This window comes from Mus pahari, chromosome 8, assembly GCF_900095145.1.
Source record: "Mus pahari chromosome 8, PAHARI_EIJ_v1.1, whole genome shotgun sequence".
NCBI classification, from domain to species: domain Eukaryota; kingdom Metazoa; phylum Chordata; class Mammalia; order Rodentia; family Muridae; genus Mus; species Mus pahari.
In genome coordinates, this window is record NC_034597.1 from 22,208,484 (window position 1) to 22,226,647 (window position 18,164).

At 51.0% G+C, this 18,164-nt stretch overlaps 1 protein-coding gene across 2 annotated transcripts; it reads right to left on the reverse strand.

Moving 5' to 3' along the window:
• Window positions 1-3,573: 3,573 nt before the first annotated feature.
• Window positions 3,574-15,498, reverse strand: Itih1 (inter-alpha-trypsin inhibitor heavy chain 1). 2 transcript variants are annotated; one of them, XM_021203705.2, is made up of 22 exons: window positions 15,342-15,497; window positions 15,087-15,107; window positions 14,663-14,829; window positions 14,059-14,163; window positions 13,619-13,781; window positions 13,010-13,123; window positions 12,147-12,272; window positions 11,943-12,059; window positions 11,150-11,318; window positions 10,923-11,048; window positions 9,980-10,161; window positions 9,560-9,745; window positions 8,335-8,474; window positions 7,626-7,780; window positions 7,530-7,544; window positions 7,145-7,165; window positions 6,552-6,629; window positions 6,350-6,463; window positions 5,306-5,507; window positions 4,447-4,619; window positions 3,998-4,109; window positions 3,574-3,850 (listed from the first exon to the last, which is right to left on the reverse strand). In XM_021203705.2, exons 1-22 carry the CDS (start codon window positions 15,447-15,449, stop codon window positions 3,721-3,723), a joined length of 2,724 nt encoding a protein of 907 aa, XP_021059364.1. In that variant the 5' UTR covers window positions 15,450-15,497; the 3' UTR covers window positions 3,574-3,720. The 2 variants fall into 2 exon arrangements, with proteins under 2 accessions (XP_021059364.1, XP_029397790.1); XM_029541930.1 differs by lacking the exon at window positions 15,087-15,107 and having other exon boundaries at window positions 15,342-15,498.
• Between the last annotated feature and the right edge of the window lie 2,666 nt (window positions 15,499-18,164).

The window sequence follows — 18,164 nt, forward strand, 5'->3', positions numbered from 1 at the left end:
AAAAAAAGAAGGATGGCCATGGGGCTGGAGAGATGGCTCAGCGGTTAAGAGTACTGACTGCTCTTCCAAAGGTCCTGAGTTCAAATCCCAGCAACCACATGGTGGCTCACAACCATCTGTAATAGGATCTGATGCCCTCTTCTGGTGTGTCTAAAGATAGCTACAGTGTACTTACATATAATAAATAAATAAATCTTTTTTTAAAAAAAAAAAAAAAAAGAAGAAGAAGAAGGATGGCCACGAATTTGGAGAAAACTAGAATCATGCAAAATTAGAAAGACTCTGTTATCCCTAGGCTTGTCCCCGCCCACTCCTCAGAAGGGGAAGCTGAGCAGGCTGGCCCAGTCTGTTGACATTCCTGTTTTCCCAGAATGCCTTGAAAGGTAAATTGATCTCTCCTTCCACGGAGAGTGGATGGACTTGTTGTTCAAGGACTCTGTGTTCCCCAACCTGGGGTAGCCTTCGAGCTCAGCATCTATGATGCTAAAATTGTGAACTTGACGAGATCTAGGGTCACTGAAGAGGCAAGCCTCTCAGGGTACTTGTCAAGGATTATCTAGATTAGAGAGGGAAGACCCCACATTAGCTGTGGATGTACCATTCCATTAGCTGGGAACCAGGACTGAGGAAAATGAAAATGAGCTGAGTACAAGAGCTCCTTGGTTTCTGCTTCCTGACTTGGGTTGCAATGTGACCAGCCACCTCCTATTCCTGCCACCATGCCTACCCGGGTGCTCTTTGAATTGTAAGCTAAAAATAAATACTTTCTGACTTAAATTGTTTTGTCAGGGTATTTTTATCACAGAATCTGTTGTGTGACAGACTTTTGTGAGGAAACACAACACAAAACACACACGCATACACGCGCAATCATAAAATCTACTCACTCCAGATAGATAGGTCATGACAAGCCAAGGAAAGGCTGCCACCTAAGTCCAACTTGGTGAACCAATGAGTTTTATTGGGGTTACTTACAGGAATATGTGAAAGGCAATTTTTATAAGAGCAGAAATAACTCAAAAGCAGCTGCATTGCCAAAGGCTACCCTGGCTTTGGTGGCATCTCACAGCAGCTAGAAATCTGGAACACAGGGCACAGCCTGCAGGCATTCAATAGGGTGGGAGTGTCCTTTCTCTTCCAGGCTGTTCAATGAGTCTCTGCTTCTTCCAGTCTATCTTGTCTAAGATGACTCTAAGTAGCTTTTACTGTTTACACATACTATGGTGGTTTAAAAGATAGTGACCTCATAGGCTCATATATTTGAATGCTTGGTCACCAGGGACTGTTTGTGAAGGATTGAAAGGTGTGACCTTGTTGGAAGAAGTGTGTCAATTTGGGTGGAGTTTGATGGTTTAATAGCCCACACCAGGCCAAGCCCAATGTCACTCCCTCTCTCTGTCTCCGGCCTGTGGGTCAGGATGTAAAGCTCTCAGGTCCAGCTCCAGAGCCATGCCTGACTACTTCCATCTGTGATGATAGTAAACTAACTTTCTAAAGCTGTAAGCAAGCCCCCAATTAAATTCGTTCTTTTATAAGAGTTGCTTTGATCATGGTATCTCTTCACAGAAACTAACACATCCTAGCAGTGTTAACAGCAGTTAAGACATATACTCTTGGAAAAGAAGGGTCCTAGTAAATCTGGTCAGTTTCAGGGACTTCCTAAAGCTATTTTTGAGTTGTTTACTTCTTGACTTAATGAGATTCCCTGCAGGGTGGAGTGTTTCAATCTCAGTGGAACTGTTGCTGTTTTTGCAGGCATAAAAGATCCAAGTTGACAGAAATCTCTTTAGGCCTGTGTGGCAGGTCAGAGTCCCTGCAAGGTGGCCCTGAGAAACCAGTCTGAAGCTCTGAGAGTGAAGCCTTAGTTGCAATGGAGACTCCAGGATATGGAGGTGCCCAAGCCTTGAGCTGTCTGCTGAGGAAATCTGCATGTGTGGGGTGGGTCTGACTCGAGAGAGCGGTTGTATGTGCTGCAGCTGGGGAGGCATGGCTGCCTAGACTCCTTAGCACCCAGTGATTCACAGACGCTCTACATGTAACTCCAGGACTTGGTGTTTCCCCTTCCAAGTTTCATTCAGTCTTGCTTCGGCCCAGTCATTCCCGTAACCCCACTCTCCCCCCTGTAGAATGGGGGTGTTTACTTGTGTACCAGCAAACACTAGAAGCATGTGGCTCACTTTTTATTTTTCTAGGAGTTCACAGTTAAGAAATTGCCCAGAGTCTTAGACTTTGGACTTGTAAATTGTGTCAATACAAAAAGACTACGGGGATTTTTCAAATTATGCTGAATGCATTTTGCATTGAGATGCCTATGAACCTATGAGAACAAAGGAGTAGAAGGGTATATCCTAAAAGTGATATGTTCGGGTGCCAGGTTGACAGGGATAAACTTGTGACAATTACTTCTGATTATGGATCTAGAATCACTGAAGAGACAAGCCTCTGGGAATACCTGTGATATGATATCTAGATTTAGGTTAACCTCTGGGCATGCTTACAAGGGATTATCTATATTAGGCTAATCAAATCAGGAAGTCCCACTTTAAATTGGGTGGTACTGTTTCAGGAGCTGGGCTTCTCGATTGAATACCAAGGAAAACCTGAGCTAAGTCCAGGCACTCATGAGCTCGCTGTCTGACTGTGGGTGCCTCCTGCGCCTGCCACCACGCCTTCTTGGCGTTTCCTTAAAATTATTTTGTCACAGATGAGAGACATAAAACAATATCTGTTACTCAAGGCCAGGCTTTGTCTCATCTGGGCTCTGGTGAGTTTTGTTTGTCACGGGGACTGTCCGAAGACAGAAGAGAAAGAGAAACTCTTAGCCAGAGTGGGCAGGGTCCCATCCACTTTCACATGAAGGGCAATGGCTCCTCCAAGTTGGGGTGCATTGTCCTGTGTAATATTTCACTGTAACATAGTCCTGTGACCAACCCAGGGAAAGGAGCCTTAACAGGACAATTCTAGACAGTATGAGGAGACAATGGGGTCCCTTTTGAGGACCCTGAAATCCTAGCCTTGGACAGTGGCCGTCTCTGTTCTCAGGATGTACCAGTATGACTTTCACACGCTGCCGTCCCCACAAGAAAATGTGACAAAGGGAATCTGAGGTGCCCGCTCCTGTAAGATTTCCTCAGGACCCCAAGTCTACCTACAAATAGTCTTCAAGTGTTTATGTTTACCACACACCTCACAGCTGACTGGAAGAGTCACACAGGACACACGTGTGACATGCTTGGTGTCAAACAGCATGGGTTGAGGACCCAGGTCTGTCATTCATTAGCTGAGAGATTTTCAACAGGTCACCTAACTTCCATTTCTTCATCTGTTAATGGGCCTGCCCATAGGAAGCTCTGGGTCAGTTGTGCTGGTCACACATCTCGGGGTTCCCGTACCCTGTGAAGGGTTTACTCAAGGGATTCAGAGGCCATGTGCCAAGAAGAGGACAGGATGCAGTCAGTGCTGCAGAATTGGGATGTTTCTCCCATCTCCGTCTTCTTTGCCCATCTCTGAGTCTGATGAGGTCCTGAGCTAACCCCCTGCTACCTCTCTCCCCAAAGGCAGCCAACTCTGCACTGGACACAGCCTCTCTTTAATGAGATCACAGGATGTCTTGACACAAGGGACCAGCATGCTTGGAAGGTGGAGTTAATCTGATGCTCTGCTCTCCTCTCCCCCTTCATATGCGGTTCCAGGCGAAGGCTGCTGTGTTCGCTGGAGGGCTCAGAAGATGTCAGAGACAATATAGTCAGTGTGAACGCCATCAATCAGTCCAGCTCCACTGTCGTGGACAAACCAGCAAGGCACTTCTGCTCCGTGTCTGGGGTCCTTGCTGTAGTCTTTTTGCAACCCTCTGGAAACAGGCAAGATAGCTGCTGTCCCTCTTTGGACCTCCCAGGAAGTTCACCCTTCCCACATGACACCAGGAGGGGAGCCTAGACCTATGATTGGGGAACAAAATGCAGTCAAGAACAGAAGCGCTGGTCACTAATCCGCTCACCGGGTGACTGTCAGCTGCCGATTCTTCACCACCATTGTGGCATCTGTCTTTGTAGGGTCAGAGCCTGGGTGGAGGTCAAATACTTCAAAATCCAGCGGGGAGAAGAATTGTCCTGCAAAAGTGCATTGAAGGCCCGGCTTAGTGATGAATGAAGAGAGAGGGAGGGGGGATAACAGAAGTGCTACACCGATCTGGGGGTGACTGATGGCTGCCACTCATAGGAGGTTTCTGGTGACCTCTGACCTTTCTGCAAAGTGGCCCATCATCCCCCCGGTTCACTTAGCTTTTGCCTCACCCTTCATTTGGTCACCATCTCTAAAAGGGACAAGGCCCTCACTAAACAGCCCATCTCTGAGGCTCTGGAGAGCCCTGAAGCTCTGGAGATTGGCCTGTCACACACTGAACTTCAGAGCACCAACACACAGTTCTGCCTGGCTGGCCAGTCATACCCAGTAGCCCCTGTGTCCGGGCTGACATCCGGAAGCTATCCAGCACATAGAAACCCAGGAAGTCCTGGTGGACTGCACTCCCCTTCCATGTTCTGTGCAGGACAATCTCAAAGGTAGCCCCGTCATCCACAGACACCACCAGGTTCCTCTTCTTGTTGATGGTCACCACTACCCTGCAGGGCCAGGCAGGCATCAGAACAAGATTAGCCGCCTTCATCCTCTGGGACCCAGCTATTACACCTATCCCTGGTGGCCCTCTGAGAGGTCTGGGGGCTATTTGTCCCCTTCTATATGTCTCTGCCCTGTATGCCTTAAAATGTCCCAGGCCCTGTGCCAAGTCCTCTGTGTAAACTGAATCGCCCAACTTTCACTCTGACCTTGTGAAAGGACCAAGGTTCAGAGGGATTAAGTAATACTCTCAAAGTCACGTAGCTGGTAGTCAGCGGCTATCTGAGTCTGGGTCCTATGAATCCCACTCGTTCCTGAACCTTCCATCCTGGTCAGGATACCTCTTCCTGTAGCTACGCTGGTGCCCTGAGGACTTGGTTAAATAAATGACTGAGCAAAGGAAGGAACAAACATGACAGAGCCAAAAAGGAAGCCCAGAGGACTGGAATTCAGTGCTACAGCCTGGGTGAAGGTGGGGGTGGGATTCAAGGCTCCAGGAACCGAGAAAACATGGACAGTGGAATAGTCCAGAGTCTGGCCATCTGTACAGGCCTTAGGCACGTCCCTTGGTCACACTGCTTAGGAAATGTGGGCTCTGACGGCTCAGGAAACACAGGTGGTATGAGATCTCTGGGCCTTGACCCATGTCGCAGTGGGTTTCCTTCCTCCTGCCCACGCCAGGCCTCGTTACCCATCCTTCTGTAGCTTAGCCTGGTCCCTCCAGGAGAACACAGGCCCGCCGGAGCTGGGGTTCAGTGTAATGTTCTGAGGAGTCACTTCCAGCTGAAAGTCTGATGCGGGACTTGAGATCCCCAGTCTCCCGAAGTATGTGCTCTCATGTTGCCCACGACTGCTGGCCTTGTTCCCGATGAGCTGCCCATTCACGGCGAAGCCTGCCGTGGGGTGAGGAGCCATCCAGTCAAGGTGGGGGCCTTCGGCACGTCGCATATCCTTCCCAGGAGGTCCCCTTCATGCCACAGGCCATGTCACCTCCAGGACTGGCCCTGCTCCCAAGCCCACCTGTGCTCCTTCCCCGCTACCCCCATCCATACCGTAACTACTAGATACCCTCTATTTAGCTCTCTCTTCTGAATTCTGGACTCCTGAGGAAAGGAGTGGACATCATTCTCACACAGGGACAGACTCACAGGAGGTCTGGAAATACATTAGCCAGACCCTGAACAGCCCTACCCTCACTGACCCCAAGTTGAGTCTCGCACTCCGAAGTTGACACTCTGAGAAACAGGTCACCCATTGCTTCCTCCCTCCCTTCCCCAGCCCCTAGTCAATGCTCGACAGACACGGAGTCGGAGGGATGGAGGAGGAGGGGGCTTGGGGGTCAGGGAAGCCTTCCCTACTATAGCCTGGCTGGAGAGGTGCTTTCCGGCTCTGCACAGCCATGATCATGAGCAGGTGCCTCAGGACCCGTGTGATGTTCAGGCCCGGATATAAGACAGAGGCTCCTTAAAAATAATTCCCAAGGATGTCAAGAGAGCAAGACCTGAGTGTTAGACTAAGTATGAGGTTCATCTGGTCATGGGCTCCGTGTGTTGTATGAGTCACACACTCATGAGGTTAGTCAAGGATGGAGTAAGAGGAAGGCGAGGTGCCTGTCAATGGACAGTATGCAAGACAGAAGGCAGTGAAGGCTACCCCAATAGTTTCTGTTTAACTAGGGAAGGTACAGGAGCACTGGCTCCGCCCTACCTCGCAGAGGGTACATTACCCACCATACCTGTGTCAGGGTCCTGTACTAGGTTCAGGATCACACCAGGTTCCTCGTTGATGTTGAAGCACAAGCTATCCTCTTTCGAAGGCACATAGATGATGAAGTGGGGATCGGTGTCCACTGGGAACACAACAGGGAGTCCATTCCACTGGGGGGTTGGTCCGATGGGGTGGATCAGGGGAATCCTTCAGACCCTCCCAAGACTTACCACCTGTCACGCGGGGTGGCAACTTTGAGTCTATGGGGTGGGCTGTAGGAGACGGCTGTGTGGCTGACAGCACAAACGCTGTAGGTGAGAGCAAATGGTGCTGAGCGGGAGGGCAGCACAGTCTCCCAGAGCTAGATCAACGCCCCTATCCATGGAGCCGGCCTGACGCTACAAACAATGGGGACACAAAGCAGTACACATGCTCCATGCCTCTCAGGGTATGGGTACAAAAGTGTGGTCCTGCTGGGCGTGGTGGCGCACGCCTTTAATCCCAGCACTCGGGAGGCAGAGGCAGGCNCTACACAGAGAAACCCTGTCTCGAAAAACCAACCAACCAACCAATCAAACAAACAAACAAAAAAAGTGTGGTCCTATGAGATGGCCTGGCCCCCTATGTCTTCTATGATGGGGACCCTGGGGAAGCCAGGCCTGTATGGAGGCATTGTCCTAAGGAGTCCCACTGAGGCACCGAAGGGAACCAGAGCTAGTGGTAGCCAGGGTTCTGGTCAGAGCTAAGTGCTCAGTTGACTAGCCAACAGGGTAAGTAGGAGGAAGGGGTGAAGAAGGGGGTCCCCAAGGTGGCTGCCACTTACTTCTTCTGGGTCCCACCATCTCTGCAGAAGACAAGGAAAACATTGTTACTCTGATACCCAAGCCCACCTCTGGGGCATGCAGCTCACTCCTCAAGTGAACCTCGGGCTGAGAGATAAACTACTGTAGGCTCAGCCCTGCTGAGGTTGAGGGGCCTCTCAAATGCCCTCGACTTCCTCAGACAGACACTGGGGAGAGGGGCTTGATGGAGACCCGAGGGAAGGCAAAGGCTCATGAGGCGTGAAGGATGCAGCCCTGAGATTCAGAAACCCAAGATAGAGCAGGGCCGGGGAAGATGCAGGAACAATGGGGTTTGTGCTGGGGGGCGGGGCGAGCATACAGCACACATGTGATGCCAGGTGCTAAACCAACAGGCCGAAAACTCACCTAAAGGCTGAGAATCTGAAAGGAAAAGGAAAAGAATTAACCCGGGGAAGACTTTGGTACATGACCCTGCTGATCACGGATCCCCTACGCCTGTACCCTCCAAGGGCTTGTCAATGGTAGGCTCCAGCCCATCCTCGTCTGTCAGGCCTCTGATAGTCAGGGAGGTCAGTGGTGTTACGAAATGATAGTCCAGGGACATCTTCAGGACCTGGGATGACAGGTTGGCCCTCTCCTCCCCTTCCGTCTTCATCCTGCGTATGAGACGTGTGCTTGACTCCAAGGCCTCTGTACACGTGACGGCGGGCTCTGCTTGCTCACCCTTTCCCTCATTCATCAAACATCCAAGCGCTCACGGCACCCAGCCCGAGCAATGGCTGCGCGTCAGGGATCTCACGACTGTGAGACCTAGCACAGGGCGGAGGCGTGTGTGTGCCTCAGAGATAATCAGGAAGCTTACGTGCTGCTACAGGACCACGATAGCCTGCCTGTCTGAGCTTTGCATTGCTCTCCCACTAAGCAGAGATGATGAAGAGACTCCCTCATAGATGATGAGGGCGAACTATGTCCGGGCACAGCAGCTCTGTAGTAAGTGGAGCCTGCTCTGGGGAAGCTCAATGGGGCAAGTGGGCTATCCTCTTCAGAACCTCCATCCACATGGAAGACCCACACTACAGACCCTGAGCAAAGCAGAGCGGGAAGGCACACCCGCTCCCCTCGGCCTGCTGGCTCAGAGCCACCATTCTCTGTCTACCAGCAACAGGGACGCGAACAGAGAGTTTACTCCTGGCAGCTGCAGGGACCTTACCGCTTAGCCAGGAGCTCCTGGATGGTGAGGTAGGCCCAGAGCCTCTCCACATGATTCTCTAACATGTGGCCACGCTCTCGGAGCAGTTTCTTCATCTGTTCCTCGTCCACTAGGCAGGTTGCCTTGAATTCTTGCTTTTCCTGGGAGTTGAAAGGGGAGCAAGACCGTAAGCCATGACAGTCCAAGCCCGGGATGGTACCCGCGTCTCTGGCAAGGACCCTCATCTGGTCTCTGCATCTTCATTCTCAGTACCGTGACCTGTCTGTTGCCTGCTGTCATTCATGTTCATTCATTCATTCATTCATTCATTCATTCATTCATTCATTTGTATGTTCATTCTACAGATGCTGGCTAATCACCCCTTGTGAGCCAGGCTTAGCCTAGGCCTAAGGCTCAGTTGGACAGGAGGCCCAGGCCTGTTCACATGGAGTCACTCTCTGTGAAACAGTCCAACAAACACCTACTGTTTCTGCTGTTCACTTCTCCCAAGGGTCACAGAGTTCAGCTGGGCTGCCCTGGTCAGCTCGCCATGGCAGAGGCACACACTGTGATTTATCCCGACGCCTGTATCTGCTACTATGTGGGTTATTCCACTTACCCACGACACATACACACCCACTCAAGGGCTGCACTATCACTGCAGTGCAGACAAAGCACAGCCTAGAAAGCTGAAGGGAGCCAGGCTAGAGTCTGGCTAACTCTCTTCTCTCCAGGGAAGAGAGTCCTAAGCCTTCAACCTCACTGTGGGTTGAATTCGCACCCTGGAGGGTGAGTCAGGTCTCGTACCCCTAGAACCTTCCATAGATATGTAAGTAGAATTCGCACCCTGGAGGGTGAGTCAGGTCTCGTACCCCTAGAACTTTCCATAGATATGTACGTAGTTGCATTCACTGTGCCAAGATGCTGGGTCTGGTACACAGGGTATGTCCAGGAATGAGACCTAGTGAGAGCAGAGGCTGGCCTCCCATTCTCTCAAGCTTGCAAGCAGATGACGTGAGGAGTTTTGAGGGACCCTTCTGAGCTAACGGATGACAACTAATTAACGCCACTTTGGTTCCATTCCAGCCTGTCCAGTCTCTGGGCCTGGGCATATTTGTCCCCCCCTAGGAGGAAGACAGACACTACTTGGGATGGTCAGAAGGGGGGGAACAGGAGTTTGGAGTGTCTAGGCATTGTCTGGTTTCTACCACACACACCCTCCCCCCGCCCCCCCTTCACCATTTACCCCACGAGCCCGAACATCAGCCTTAAAGGTGTTCAGTTTGTGATTAGCAATGCGCCCAGCCACCACAATCTCCGAGCCGTCATAGTACTGTTTATGTCGGTGCTGGGTTAGAGCCGAGACCGCATCCTGGGGGTACTGCAGCTCCACATCTGTCAGCAGGGGATTGGCCACTTGATTGTAGAAACCCTGCAGGGATGGAAAGGGAGTCTCCCTCAAACAGAGCACCCAGGCGCCTGACCAGAAGTCTAGGAACAAAGTGGAATGCTGGTATTCCATTTTAGAGGGGGAATCTAGGCTCCGAGTGGTTAAGTAACTGCTTGTGGTTGTGTAATTGACCTCAACTTCTCTAGGCTGATAGGCAAACGCCCACCAAAGCCCCTTGGCACATTGATGATGGTGTGTGGGAGGGGTCAGGGAGACCTGTAGCTGTTGGGTGGCATCATGGTCCTCGTAAATTCTCTGGGCCCATCCGTTGTTCTCAATGGACATGACCTCCAGGAAGCTGAAGTCCAGGTCATGGCCAAAGCCGAGGTTGTAGAGCGGGAACCTGCCCCGGATAGCGTTGCGTACATTCTTGAGGATCTGGGAACGGTCCGTCTCCCCTGCAGCCACACATCCAGACAGGGATGAGATGCTAGATATCAGGCATAGGGTGGCCCTAGAAACCTTCGGGAAATACTTCCTGGGAGTCAAGGTTCCCATTCCGGATCAACCTCAGTCCCCATTGACAACTGGGGGCAGCACAGGGCAACTGTGACAGCTGGAAACAGCTCACTGAAGGCCCTGCCCGACCATATGGACCCATCACAGGCAGATGTGACTCTGCGCCAAACTCTCCTATGGCTCTTTGCCATAGCCCACCCCCAAATTTGCCTGATTCGGCGCATGTCCTCTTTACTGGACAGGCCCTGCCGAGATCTCTTCCTGTCCCTTTTGCTTCCTTCTAACTCAGGGCTTCCTCCCTCCAAAAGGCCCTCCCAGACCTCTCTGGAGCCAGGTGCCCCTTGTCAAGCTTCCATGGTAGAGATTCTCTATATCGGCTTGAGGGAAGAGACACGTCTCATTCTCTTGGCGTCTCTTTTCAGCCCCTTGTCCTGGGCTTGGCACAACGTAGGTAAATCCTGCCCATCCTTTGGGCCCCTAAGCATCCCGGCTTCATACAAAACCATGTGCCGTTACCAACTCGCAGGTCAGAGGCGCGCCTCAGAGCTCCCACAGACTTTGCGGTCGGAACAGTTTTCAGACCAGCACTTGATTTTTCTGGCCCAGCGGCCTCTCCAACAGGTGAATTTCCAGTATCAGCTTGGTCATTTCTGGAAGTGAAGAGATCGCCGCCTCCCAGGGCAGCCCCTGAAGTACTCACCTTCAGTGGGCTCTCCGTCTGTCAACATGATAAGAATTGAGGCCGGGCTGCTGAGTTCTGGGTGGCTTCCTTGAGCTTTGTTTAAGATCTCGATTCCTCGGAGCAAGCCTCCATTCAGGTTTGTGGCTATAAAGGAGATAATATAATATAATAATATTGGACCAGTGTACAGCCAAATTCCATTGAAACAGACGTGATGCCAGGCTATTCTGAGGCCTCTTCCTTACCTCCAGCCAAAGAAAAGCGCCTCACAAAGTCTTGAGCTGCTTGAAGATTGGCATTAGATGCGGGTACCAGGGAGCCCTTCCATGATTGCACTTTAGAACCAAAGAGGACCAGGTCAAAGTTGTCTACTGGCTTCATGTCCCCCAGGATCTTAAGGAGCGCCTCCTTTGTCTGTAAGGACAGGAGGAAGTCAGAGGAGGGACAGAGCTGCTAGGTGGCTGAAGGATAGCTCTCTCCAAGAACCCAGGTAGCCACTGTATAAATGCACAGTGGACAAGCAGAGATGACGGTCAGTCAGCCTCCAAGGAAGTAGCTGACTGATGGACTTGGGGTGTCTGAGGGGCAAAAGGACCAAGTATAGGGAGAAGAAATGCCAGGGAGTTTGAGTGTATCCCCCATCTCCTATCAGAGCTGTTTTTCTAGAACCTGTCTTGTGCAGACATGGCATCCCTGCCCATTGGGTAAAGCACTGAGAGCACTAGATGCCACCCATAGACCCTCTATCACTCCCAGCATCTTCAGGGCACAGACTTTCTCTACTGAGCACTTCTCCACGGGAAACTCTGTGTGACCCGCAGGCACCATTACCCTCTGTCTCAAAATGGAGAAGAGCTGTGCCCGCCTGTGCTTGCACAGCAAAGAAACTGGCATAGGTTCCCCAGCAGGGATTCCCAGTTACATCCCCTTCTCTGTCCATCAGCACAAGTCCCAAGGCGCTCTACAGCCAAACCTTCACGACATGAAGGTGAGCCAGAGACGCTGCAGCTGGGTGAGCTGCCCCAAGGCGCCATTTACCTGCCTCACTTTCTGGCCTTCCATGGAACCACTGATGTCAATCACAAAGACCAGGTTCTTGCTCATGTTGGTCAGGTTTTTGGGGGCAAAGAAATGTGTAAAGTAGTTGTTGGCCACCTGGAACAGAAAAGAGGCAGAGAGGCCTATTTCCCCCTGTCGACTTTCCCTGCCCTGCAGGGCTCGAGTCATGAGCCTTAGGCTTACCAGGAGGTCACAGAGTTTGTCTCGATTGACATCGTAGGTCACCTTGAAGTCTCCATTCAGCAAGGATGTAGAACATGTGGGGCAGGACTGCTGCTGGCTTACAGTGGGGCGGAAGAGCACATGACCCTGAAAGCAAAGAAAGTGTGAGGCACCAGGGGTGCAGATAGGATGTCTGCTAGATAGCTTAAGGAGTGTGTGTGTGTGTGTGTGTGTGTGTGTGTGTGTGTGTGTGTGTGTGTGTATACACCTGAATGTGTTTGCCTACAGGCATCGGAGTAAGCCCAGTGGTGGGCCATTCTTCTAGGTTTGACTGTGTACACTTGCCTGTCATAAGAGAAAAGACTATTTTTTTTTACTCCTGGATTGTTGGGATTTCTGTAATAACCACCAGCATCTAGAGTATAAAAACAAGATTAAAATAATAGCCGTATGATAGTGTAAAAGATATCAGTCATCGCAGACTGTGGAGTTAAAGGTTATAAGCCATCATGATAGCAATGCCCATGATCCCGTGATTCCACTATTCAAGTGGCTGAGACAAGAGGATCTCTGGTTCAAGGCCAGCCTGGGCTACACAGTGATATAGCGGATACGCTCTTTAAAAACAAAAAGTAAGACGACAATATTATGCATGGAAAAAAAAACAAACCACCAACAACAACAGCCCTCAGTCCTTTGATTGGCAAAAAGCAGAGGGGAGAGGGATTTGCCACCGTTGATGGAAAGTCTGACTAATAACTCATCGGGACTGCCTAGGCACACTGCCTGGTCCTGTGCGCAGCCTGGATACTTTAGAAAGGCTGAGCTGAGCTGACCCGAGGAGTCTCTAAGGCTCCCTCCCCACCCCGTTGTTCTTCACATACCTTTTTCCCTGAGAAAGACTTCTTGATGGTTTGAGCAGCCAGGTCCTCACTGAGGAAGGAGGCCTGAGCATCCAGCTTGCTGATCCCCTGGGGCTCAAAGATGTCCACATCAATCTGCATGGAAGCCATTTCTGTGCTAAGGCCCATTTGGGCTCCCACCAAATTTCAGCCAAGAGCCCTGTGGACCTGTTTTCCTACTGTGTGAAGTATCCACCTAGCCCTTAGCGGGGTCTGGCTCATCATAGTCAGTCCAGAAATACTAACTGAAAGATGTCCATGCCTGAACCCTTCAACTTGGCCCCTCCTGCTGACTGACACACAATTGTCAGTACTTTCTGTAATCTGGTGGCAGTCCTGGAAAAGGCAGGGGTGTATTTAGCAGGTACAGAAATTGGGGAATCACGGATGACAAGAAAGCTGGGAGATTCAAGAAGCTTCCTGCCACAGAAGAGCCCTGAGGAACCCGTCCTGAGGACTCACTCTCATTCCTTGTACTTTCCGGCCTGGGTTAAGGGAGAGGGCTGAACCATTGCTGGAAGCCACAGTCAGGGTGGGATTGAGGGTGAGAGAAAGAGAGCGAGGAGTCCAGTCTGGGCACTTGCAAAGTACCTCAAAATGCTGCACCAGCTGCTTGGGTCTGACTTTGATGGTGATGTCATACTGCATCAGTCTCCTCTTTAGTACCTCCTCATAGGTGAGCTGGAACGTGGCCTTGCTCTGGGCTCCAACGGTGATGTGGATGGTGAACTGCTCCATATTTCTGCCCGAGGCTCTGAACATGTCACCAGAGGCAACAATAGGCAAAGGGTGACATGTATAGTTTTGACACCTAAAGCATGTCCCTCAGAACCAGTTTCTCTTATTATTACTCCATCCCCCAAGGCAAGAGCTCAAGGATGAACCCCACCCTAGCCCCAGATGCCAGCTTAGACAGGTTTACTCAAGCTTCCATCTTCCTGGAGGTGCTCCCACCTCTCAGTCCCCGGCTGCATCCTGGATGGGCAGAAGGGAGAGCCCTGGAAGCTTGGCCACTAAGGCCTGGAACTTACCTGACAAGGCCAGCATTCTCCCCTAAAACGGCTGCCTTCCGGTACTGCTTCCATGCAGCCACTTTGTCCTTTATGTCCCCAATGAACGCCTTCCCATCTGCTGTTCTGCACGAAAGGGAAAAGTCCCCAGTAGTGGTGGCCCGACTTCACTGCCTGGATTGTCCTTTGTACTGAGTATTCTGAGCCTAAGACCCTGTCCACACAACTCCTTGAAAAGGGAGTCTCTGCTGTCTGCTGCCTCTACTGTCCACTGCTCAGAGGACCCGTGGAAAGTCAGTAGTAGATAACCATGGTCACAGAGGCCATGTCACTTGTTGGCTTTGCTCCCCATGTCAAAACCTTTGAAAACAAGCAGTCAGAGGCTCTGATTTTCTGGGTAAGGTAGGAGGTGGGACCTCTAGTGGACCACTTTCCTCCAAGCAGAGGCTCTGATTTTCTGGGTAAGGTAGGAGGTGGGACCTCTAGTGGACCACTTTCCTCCTACCCTCTAAGCTGGGGCTGGCCATGTCCCAAGTGAGATCTCACTACTCTGAACTCAGGCTGAACAGGTGAGTGGACGCAACTGGAGTAGAGTGTAAGAGTTAGACAGGGCACACACACGCACATGGCAAAGTCACTGATGAAGGCTGTCTTGGGGATTTCCACATCAAAAGCCACTTCCCTGGCTTTATCAGCATTGTTGACCACTTGGCTGGTGATGACGTAGTGGGCAAAGCGAGAGGTGACTTTACAATTGACTTTCAAGCTCCTGATGGACACACCATTGACCGTCTGAAGATAATAATAATAATAATAATAATAATAATAATAAATTCTCCCCACTCTAAAGCAAAGTGCCCAGATTCCCAAAGAATACACCAGACCTCCCAAGAAGACCCTCTTTTTTTTCTCTGCTGGAGACATGAGGTCACATCTCAAGTGATGGGAGCCCCCTGCCTATTGCACTGACAGAGGCATACAGGGGTGGGAGAAAGCAAACCTACAGTAAGGGCCCCATCTCTGACCCCTTTGCCGAGACTGTAACTTACTGTGTCCACAGCCTGCCGCTTCTGCAAAACAAAGCCACCACTGAGTGTGAGTGGGGATGCTCAGGGACCCTGATCCATTTATTAAGGGTGGGAATGGGGTCTGTGTGCTCTCCTCCTCCACCTCTCTCCTACCGCTGGGAGGAAGAAATGATCGGTGGGGGGAGGGGGAGGCTCATGTCCCTGATGCAGGAGCTGCAGCTCCGGGGCCCAGTGCAGGGACAACGGCCTGTCTATGCTAAGGGCTTACCCACCTACCTCGCTGCCCCTGGGTCTGCCCGTTGCCAAGCCCAAAGCAGGCCTGGCCTGCAGAGTGAGGAGAGAGAGCAGGCACAGCAACACCCGGAGCCCCGCGGCACCCTCCATGGTCTCCAGGCTCTCGCTTCCCCGTCACTTCCTTCAGACCATTAGTTAACACCGGGCTGGACAAACACAGTTTAAACATTAGACACAGCGGAGGCAAATAGCAGGGTTTAGGGAATCGGAACTTGGCAATGAGCTAGGATTGTATGTAGCTCACTGGTAGATGGTTTGTCTGCCATCGTTGGTAGGCGCCATGCACTAAGCTTTGGATTTAATTCTCAAGTTGTGGGGCAGAGCTTAGACAAAAACTATGCACTGCTGATGAGGATAGAAACTGGCTCAGCTGGTATGGAAATTTGTATCATGGCTCCTCGAAAAAAATTACACGTGTACTCAAACCATTTTACCTCTAGAAAAAAAAAAAAACAAAAAACAAAAACAAAAACAAAAAAACAATGTGTTAAGTGAAGTTGAAGAAAAAAAGTTTGCAGGTCCCGGGTTCAGGAGGTAAAGGAATTTACCATAAAGTCTGACAACCTGAGTTTGAACCCTAGGACCCACATGGTTGAAAAAAAGGACTAATTCCTTCAAGTTGTCTTTTGACCTCCACCTATGGGTTATGGCATGAATGTACTTACACACAGAGAGAGAGAGAGAGAGAGAGAGAGACAGAGACAGAGACAGAGACAGACAGAGAGAGACAAAGAGAGAGACAGACAGAGACAGAGAGAGACAGACAGAGACAGAGACAGACAGGCAGACACAGAGAGAGAGAGAGAGAGAGAGAGAGAGAGAGAGAGAGAGAGNGAGAGAGAGAGAGAGAGAGAGAGAGAGAGAGAGAGAGAGAGAGAGAGAGAGAGAGATGGAGAGACAGACACACACGCAGAGAAAGCAACAAAAACTGTTCATAGCAGCTGGACTTGGTGCACACCTATAATCCTAACACTAGGGAGCTGGGGTCAGGAGGACAAGTTCAAGACAAGCCTCAGCTACACCGGGAAACCAGTTGGGCCCTATGAGATCTTGTCTTAAACACGGGTGAGGAAGGGCGCTGAGCTGGACCAACAGCTGAGAGTGTTTGCTGTCTTTCCAGGGGACTTAAGTTTCACTGTCAGCCCCTGTGTTGGGTGCTCTGTGAGAACCGCCACCCCCTTCTGGTTTCTGTGGGTACTGCATGTAGCGAAAATAAATTAAAAACCATGGCAGTGACTACTTTCTTCTTGTAAGCAGGCAGCTCAGGGCTGTGGAAAGTCCCTGCCAGACCCCAGATTGCCCTTGTGTGTGTATCTGCACTCTGTCAAGAAGGCATGTGAAGCCCTCACATGCTTCATCTCCTGGCTCTAGTACCAGGCAGCAACAGTCTCATACAGTTAACGTTTGGCAAGAGGTCAGAGGAGACACAATAGGATTTCTAAGCTTAATGAAGCTTTTCATCCAAAATTCTTCAACAAACTTTCCAGTCATGCTTTGGCCACAGATGTGATTGGGTGTTGTGCCATCCGGTGACACATTTGGTTCTGATGGTTCGGGAGGCTCGTGGGAGGCACAGCCGTGACCCATGCTCCGGGCGTGTTGCATCATCTCGCTGATCTTCTTGTTGGATTTGGAAAGAAAAACAGAAGTCAGCTTTGTCCTGCTCTTCCACCAGGCCAGCATGCTGTCACCACGGAAGACACCAATGGCAGCCCCTTCTCAGAATCAAGGCCTCTGGAAGCCTTGAGCGGTTGTTCTTTATTGTCTAAGTTCTAGTCATGTGTCTCTGGGACAGCCACCATGTGGCGGTAGACATGTGCCCAGAGACACAAAGCCGGGAAAACAAAGTGGAGACTCCAGAGAGGAGCAACCTCAGAGGCCGGGCTTGCCCAACAGTGGCTCAGCTCTTCTGAGCAAGCCCTGTCCCCGACAAGCCACAATACACTGGACAGCCACAGTCATTTGGTTAGGTCACTCTATGACCTGGGGTGGGATGTGACCCTGGTGAGATGAAGGGGACCTTGCAGAAGAGCTGTTTGCTTGTCCTGGACTTTGTCTCCCAGAGGCAGCTTCTGGGAAAAGGATTTTGGCCTTAGGCCAGGGTGACCTTCTGACCTGTTTTCTGCCTTTGTAGAAGATTAGACAGGCCAGCATGCTTCTGTACATTTGAGGGTCTGTGTGTCCTTTACCAGCATGAGAAGAGCCGGTGGTGGGCTGGGCACAACGGTAGGGGCTGGGATGCAAGGTTGATGGAACTTGGTTGCCCTGACGTGATCAGTGATGAAGGAGACAAACCAATGGAACAGTAGACCCCGGGGAGTGGCTGGAGGCTGGGGATGCCTCCAGATCTCTAGACCCTGGGAACTTATCCTCATGGGAATCAGAAGGTGTCCGGGGAAGAGTGGCACTTGGGAAGGTGAACACGGGGAGAGGAGGAACTTTGGCAAGTGATCAGGATCAACTGGACGGAACGCGTGCTTTCCAGTTTCAGTTTGTCACTGTTACAAACACTAGGGGATAGGAGGGTTTATTTCAGCTTGTAGGTTACAAGCTGTCATCAAGGAAAGCCAGGGAAGAAACTCCAAGCAGGGACGTGAAACAGAAACCATGGAAGACTGCTACCTGGTGGCTCACTCACAGACCCATGCTTAGCTAGCTGAAGACTACCTTCGTAAGGGATGGTGCTGCTCACAGTGGGCTGGGCCTTCCTACATCAATTAATGATCAAGACGACCCCCTGCAGACACTCCCACATGTCAATCTGCTCTGGGCAATCCCTCAACCGAGGCACAGGTGATTCTAGGC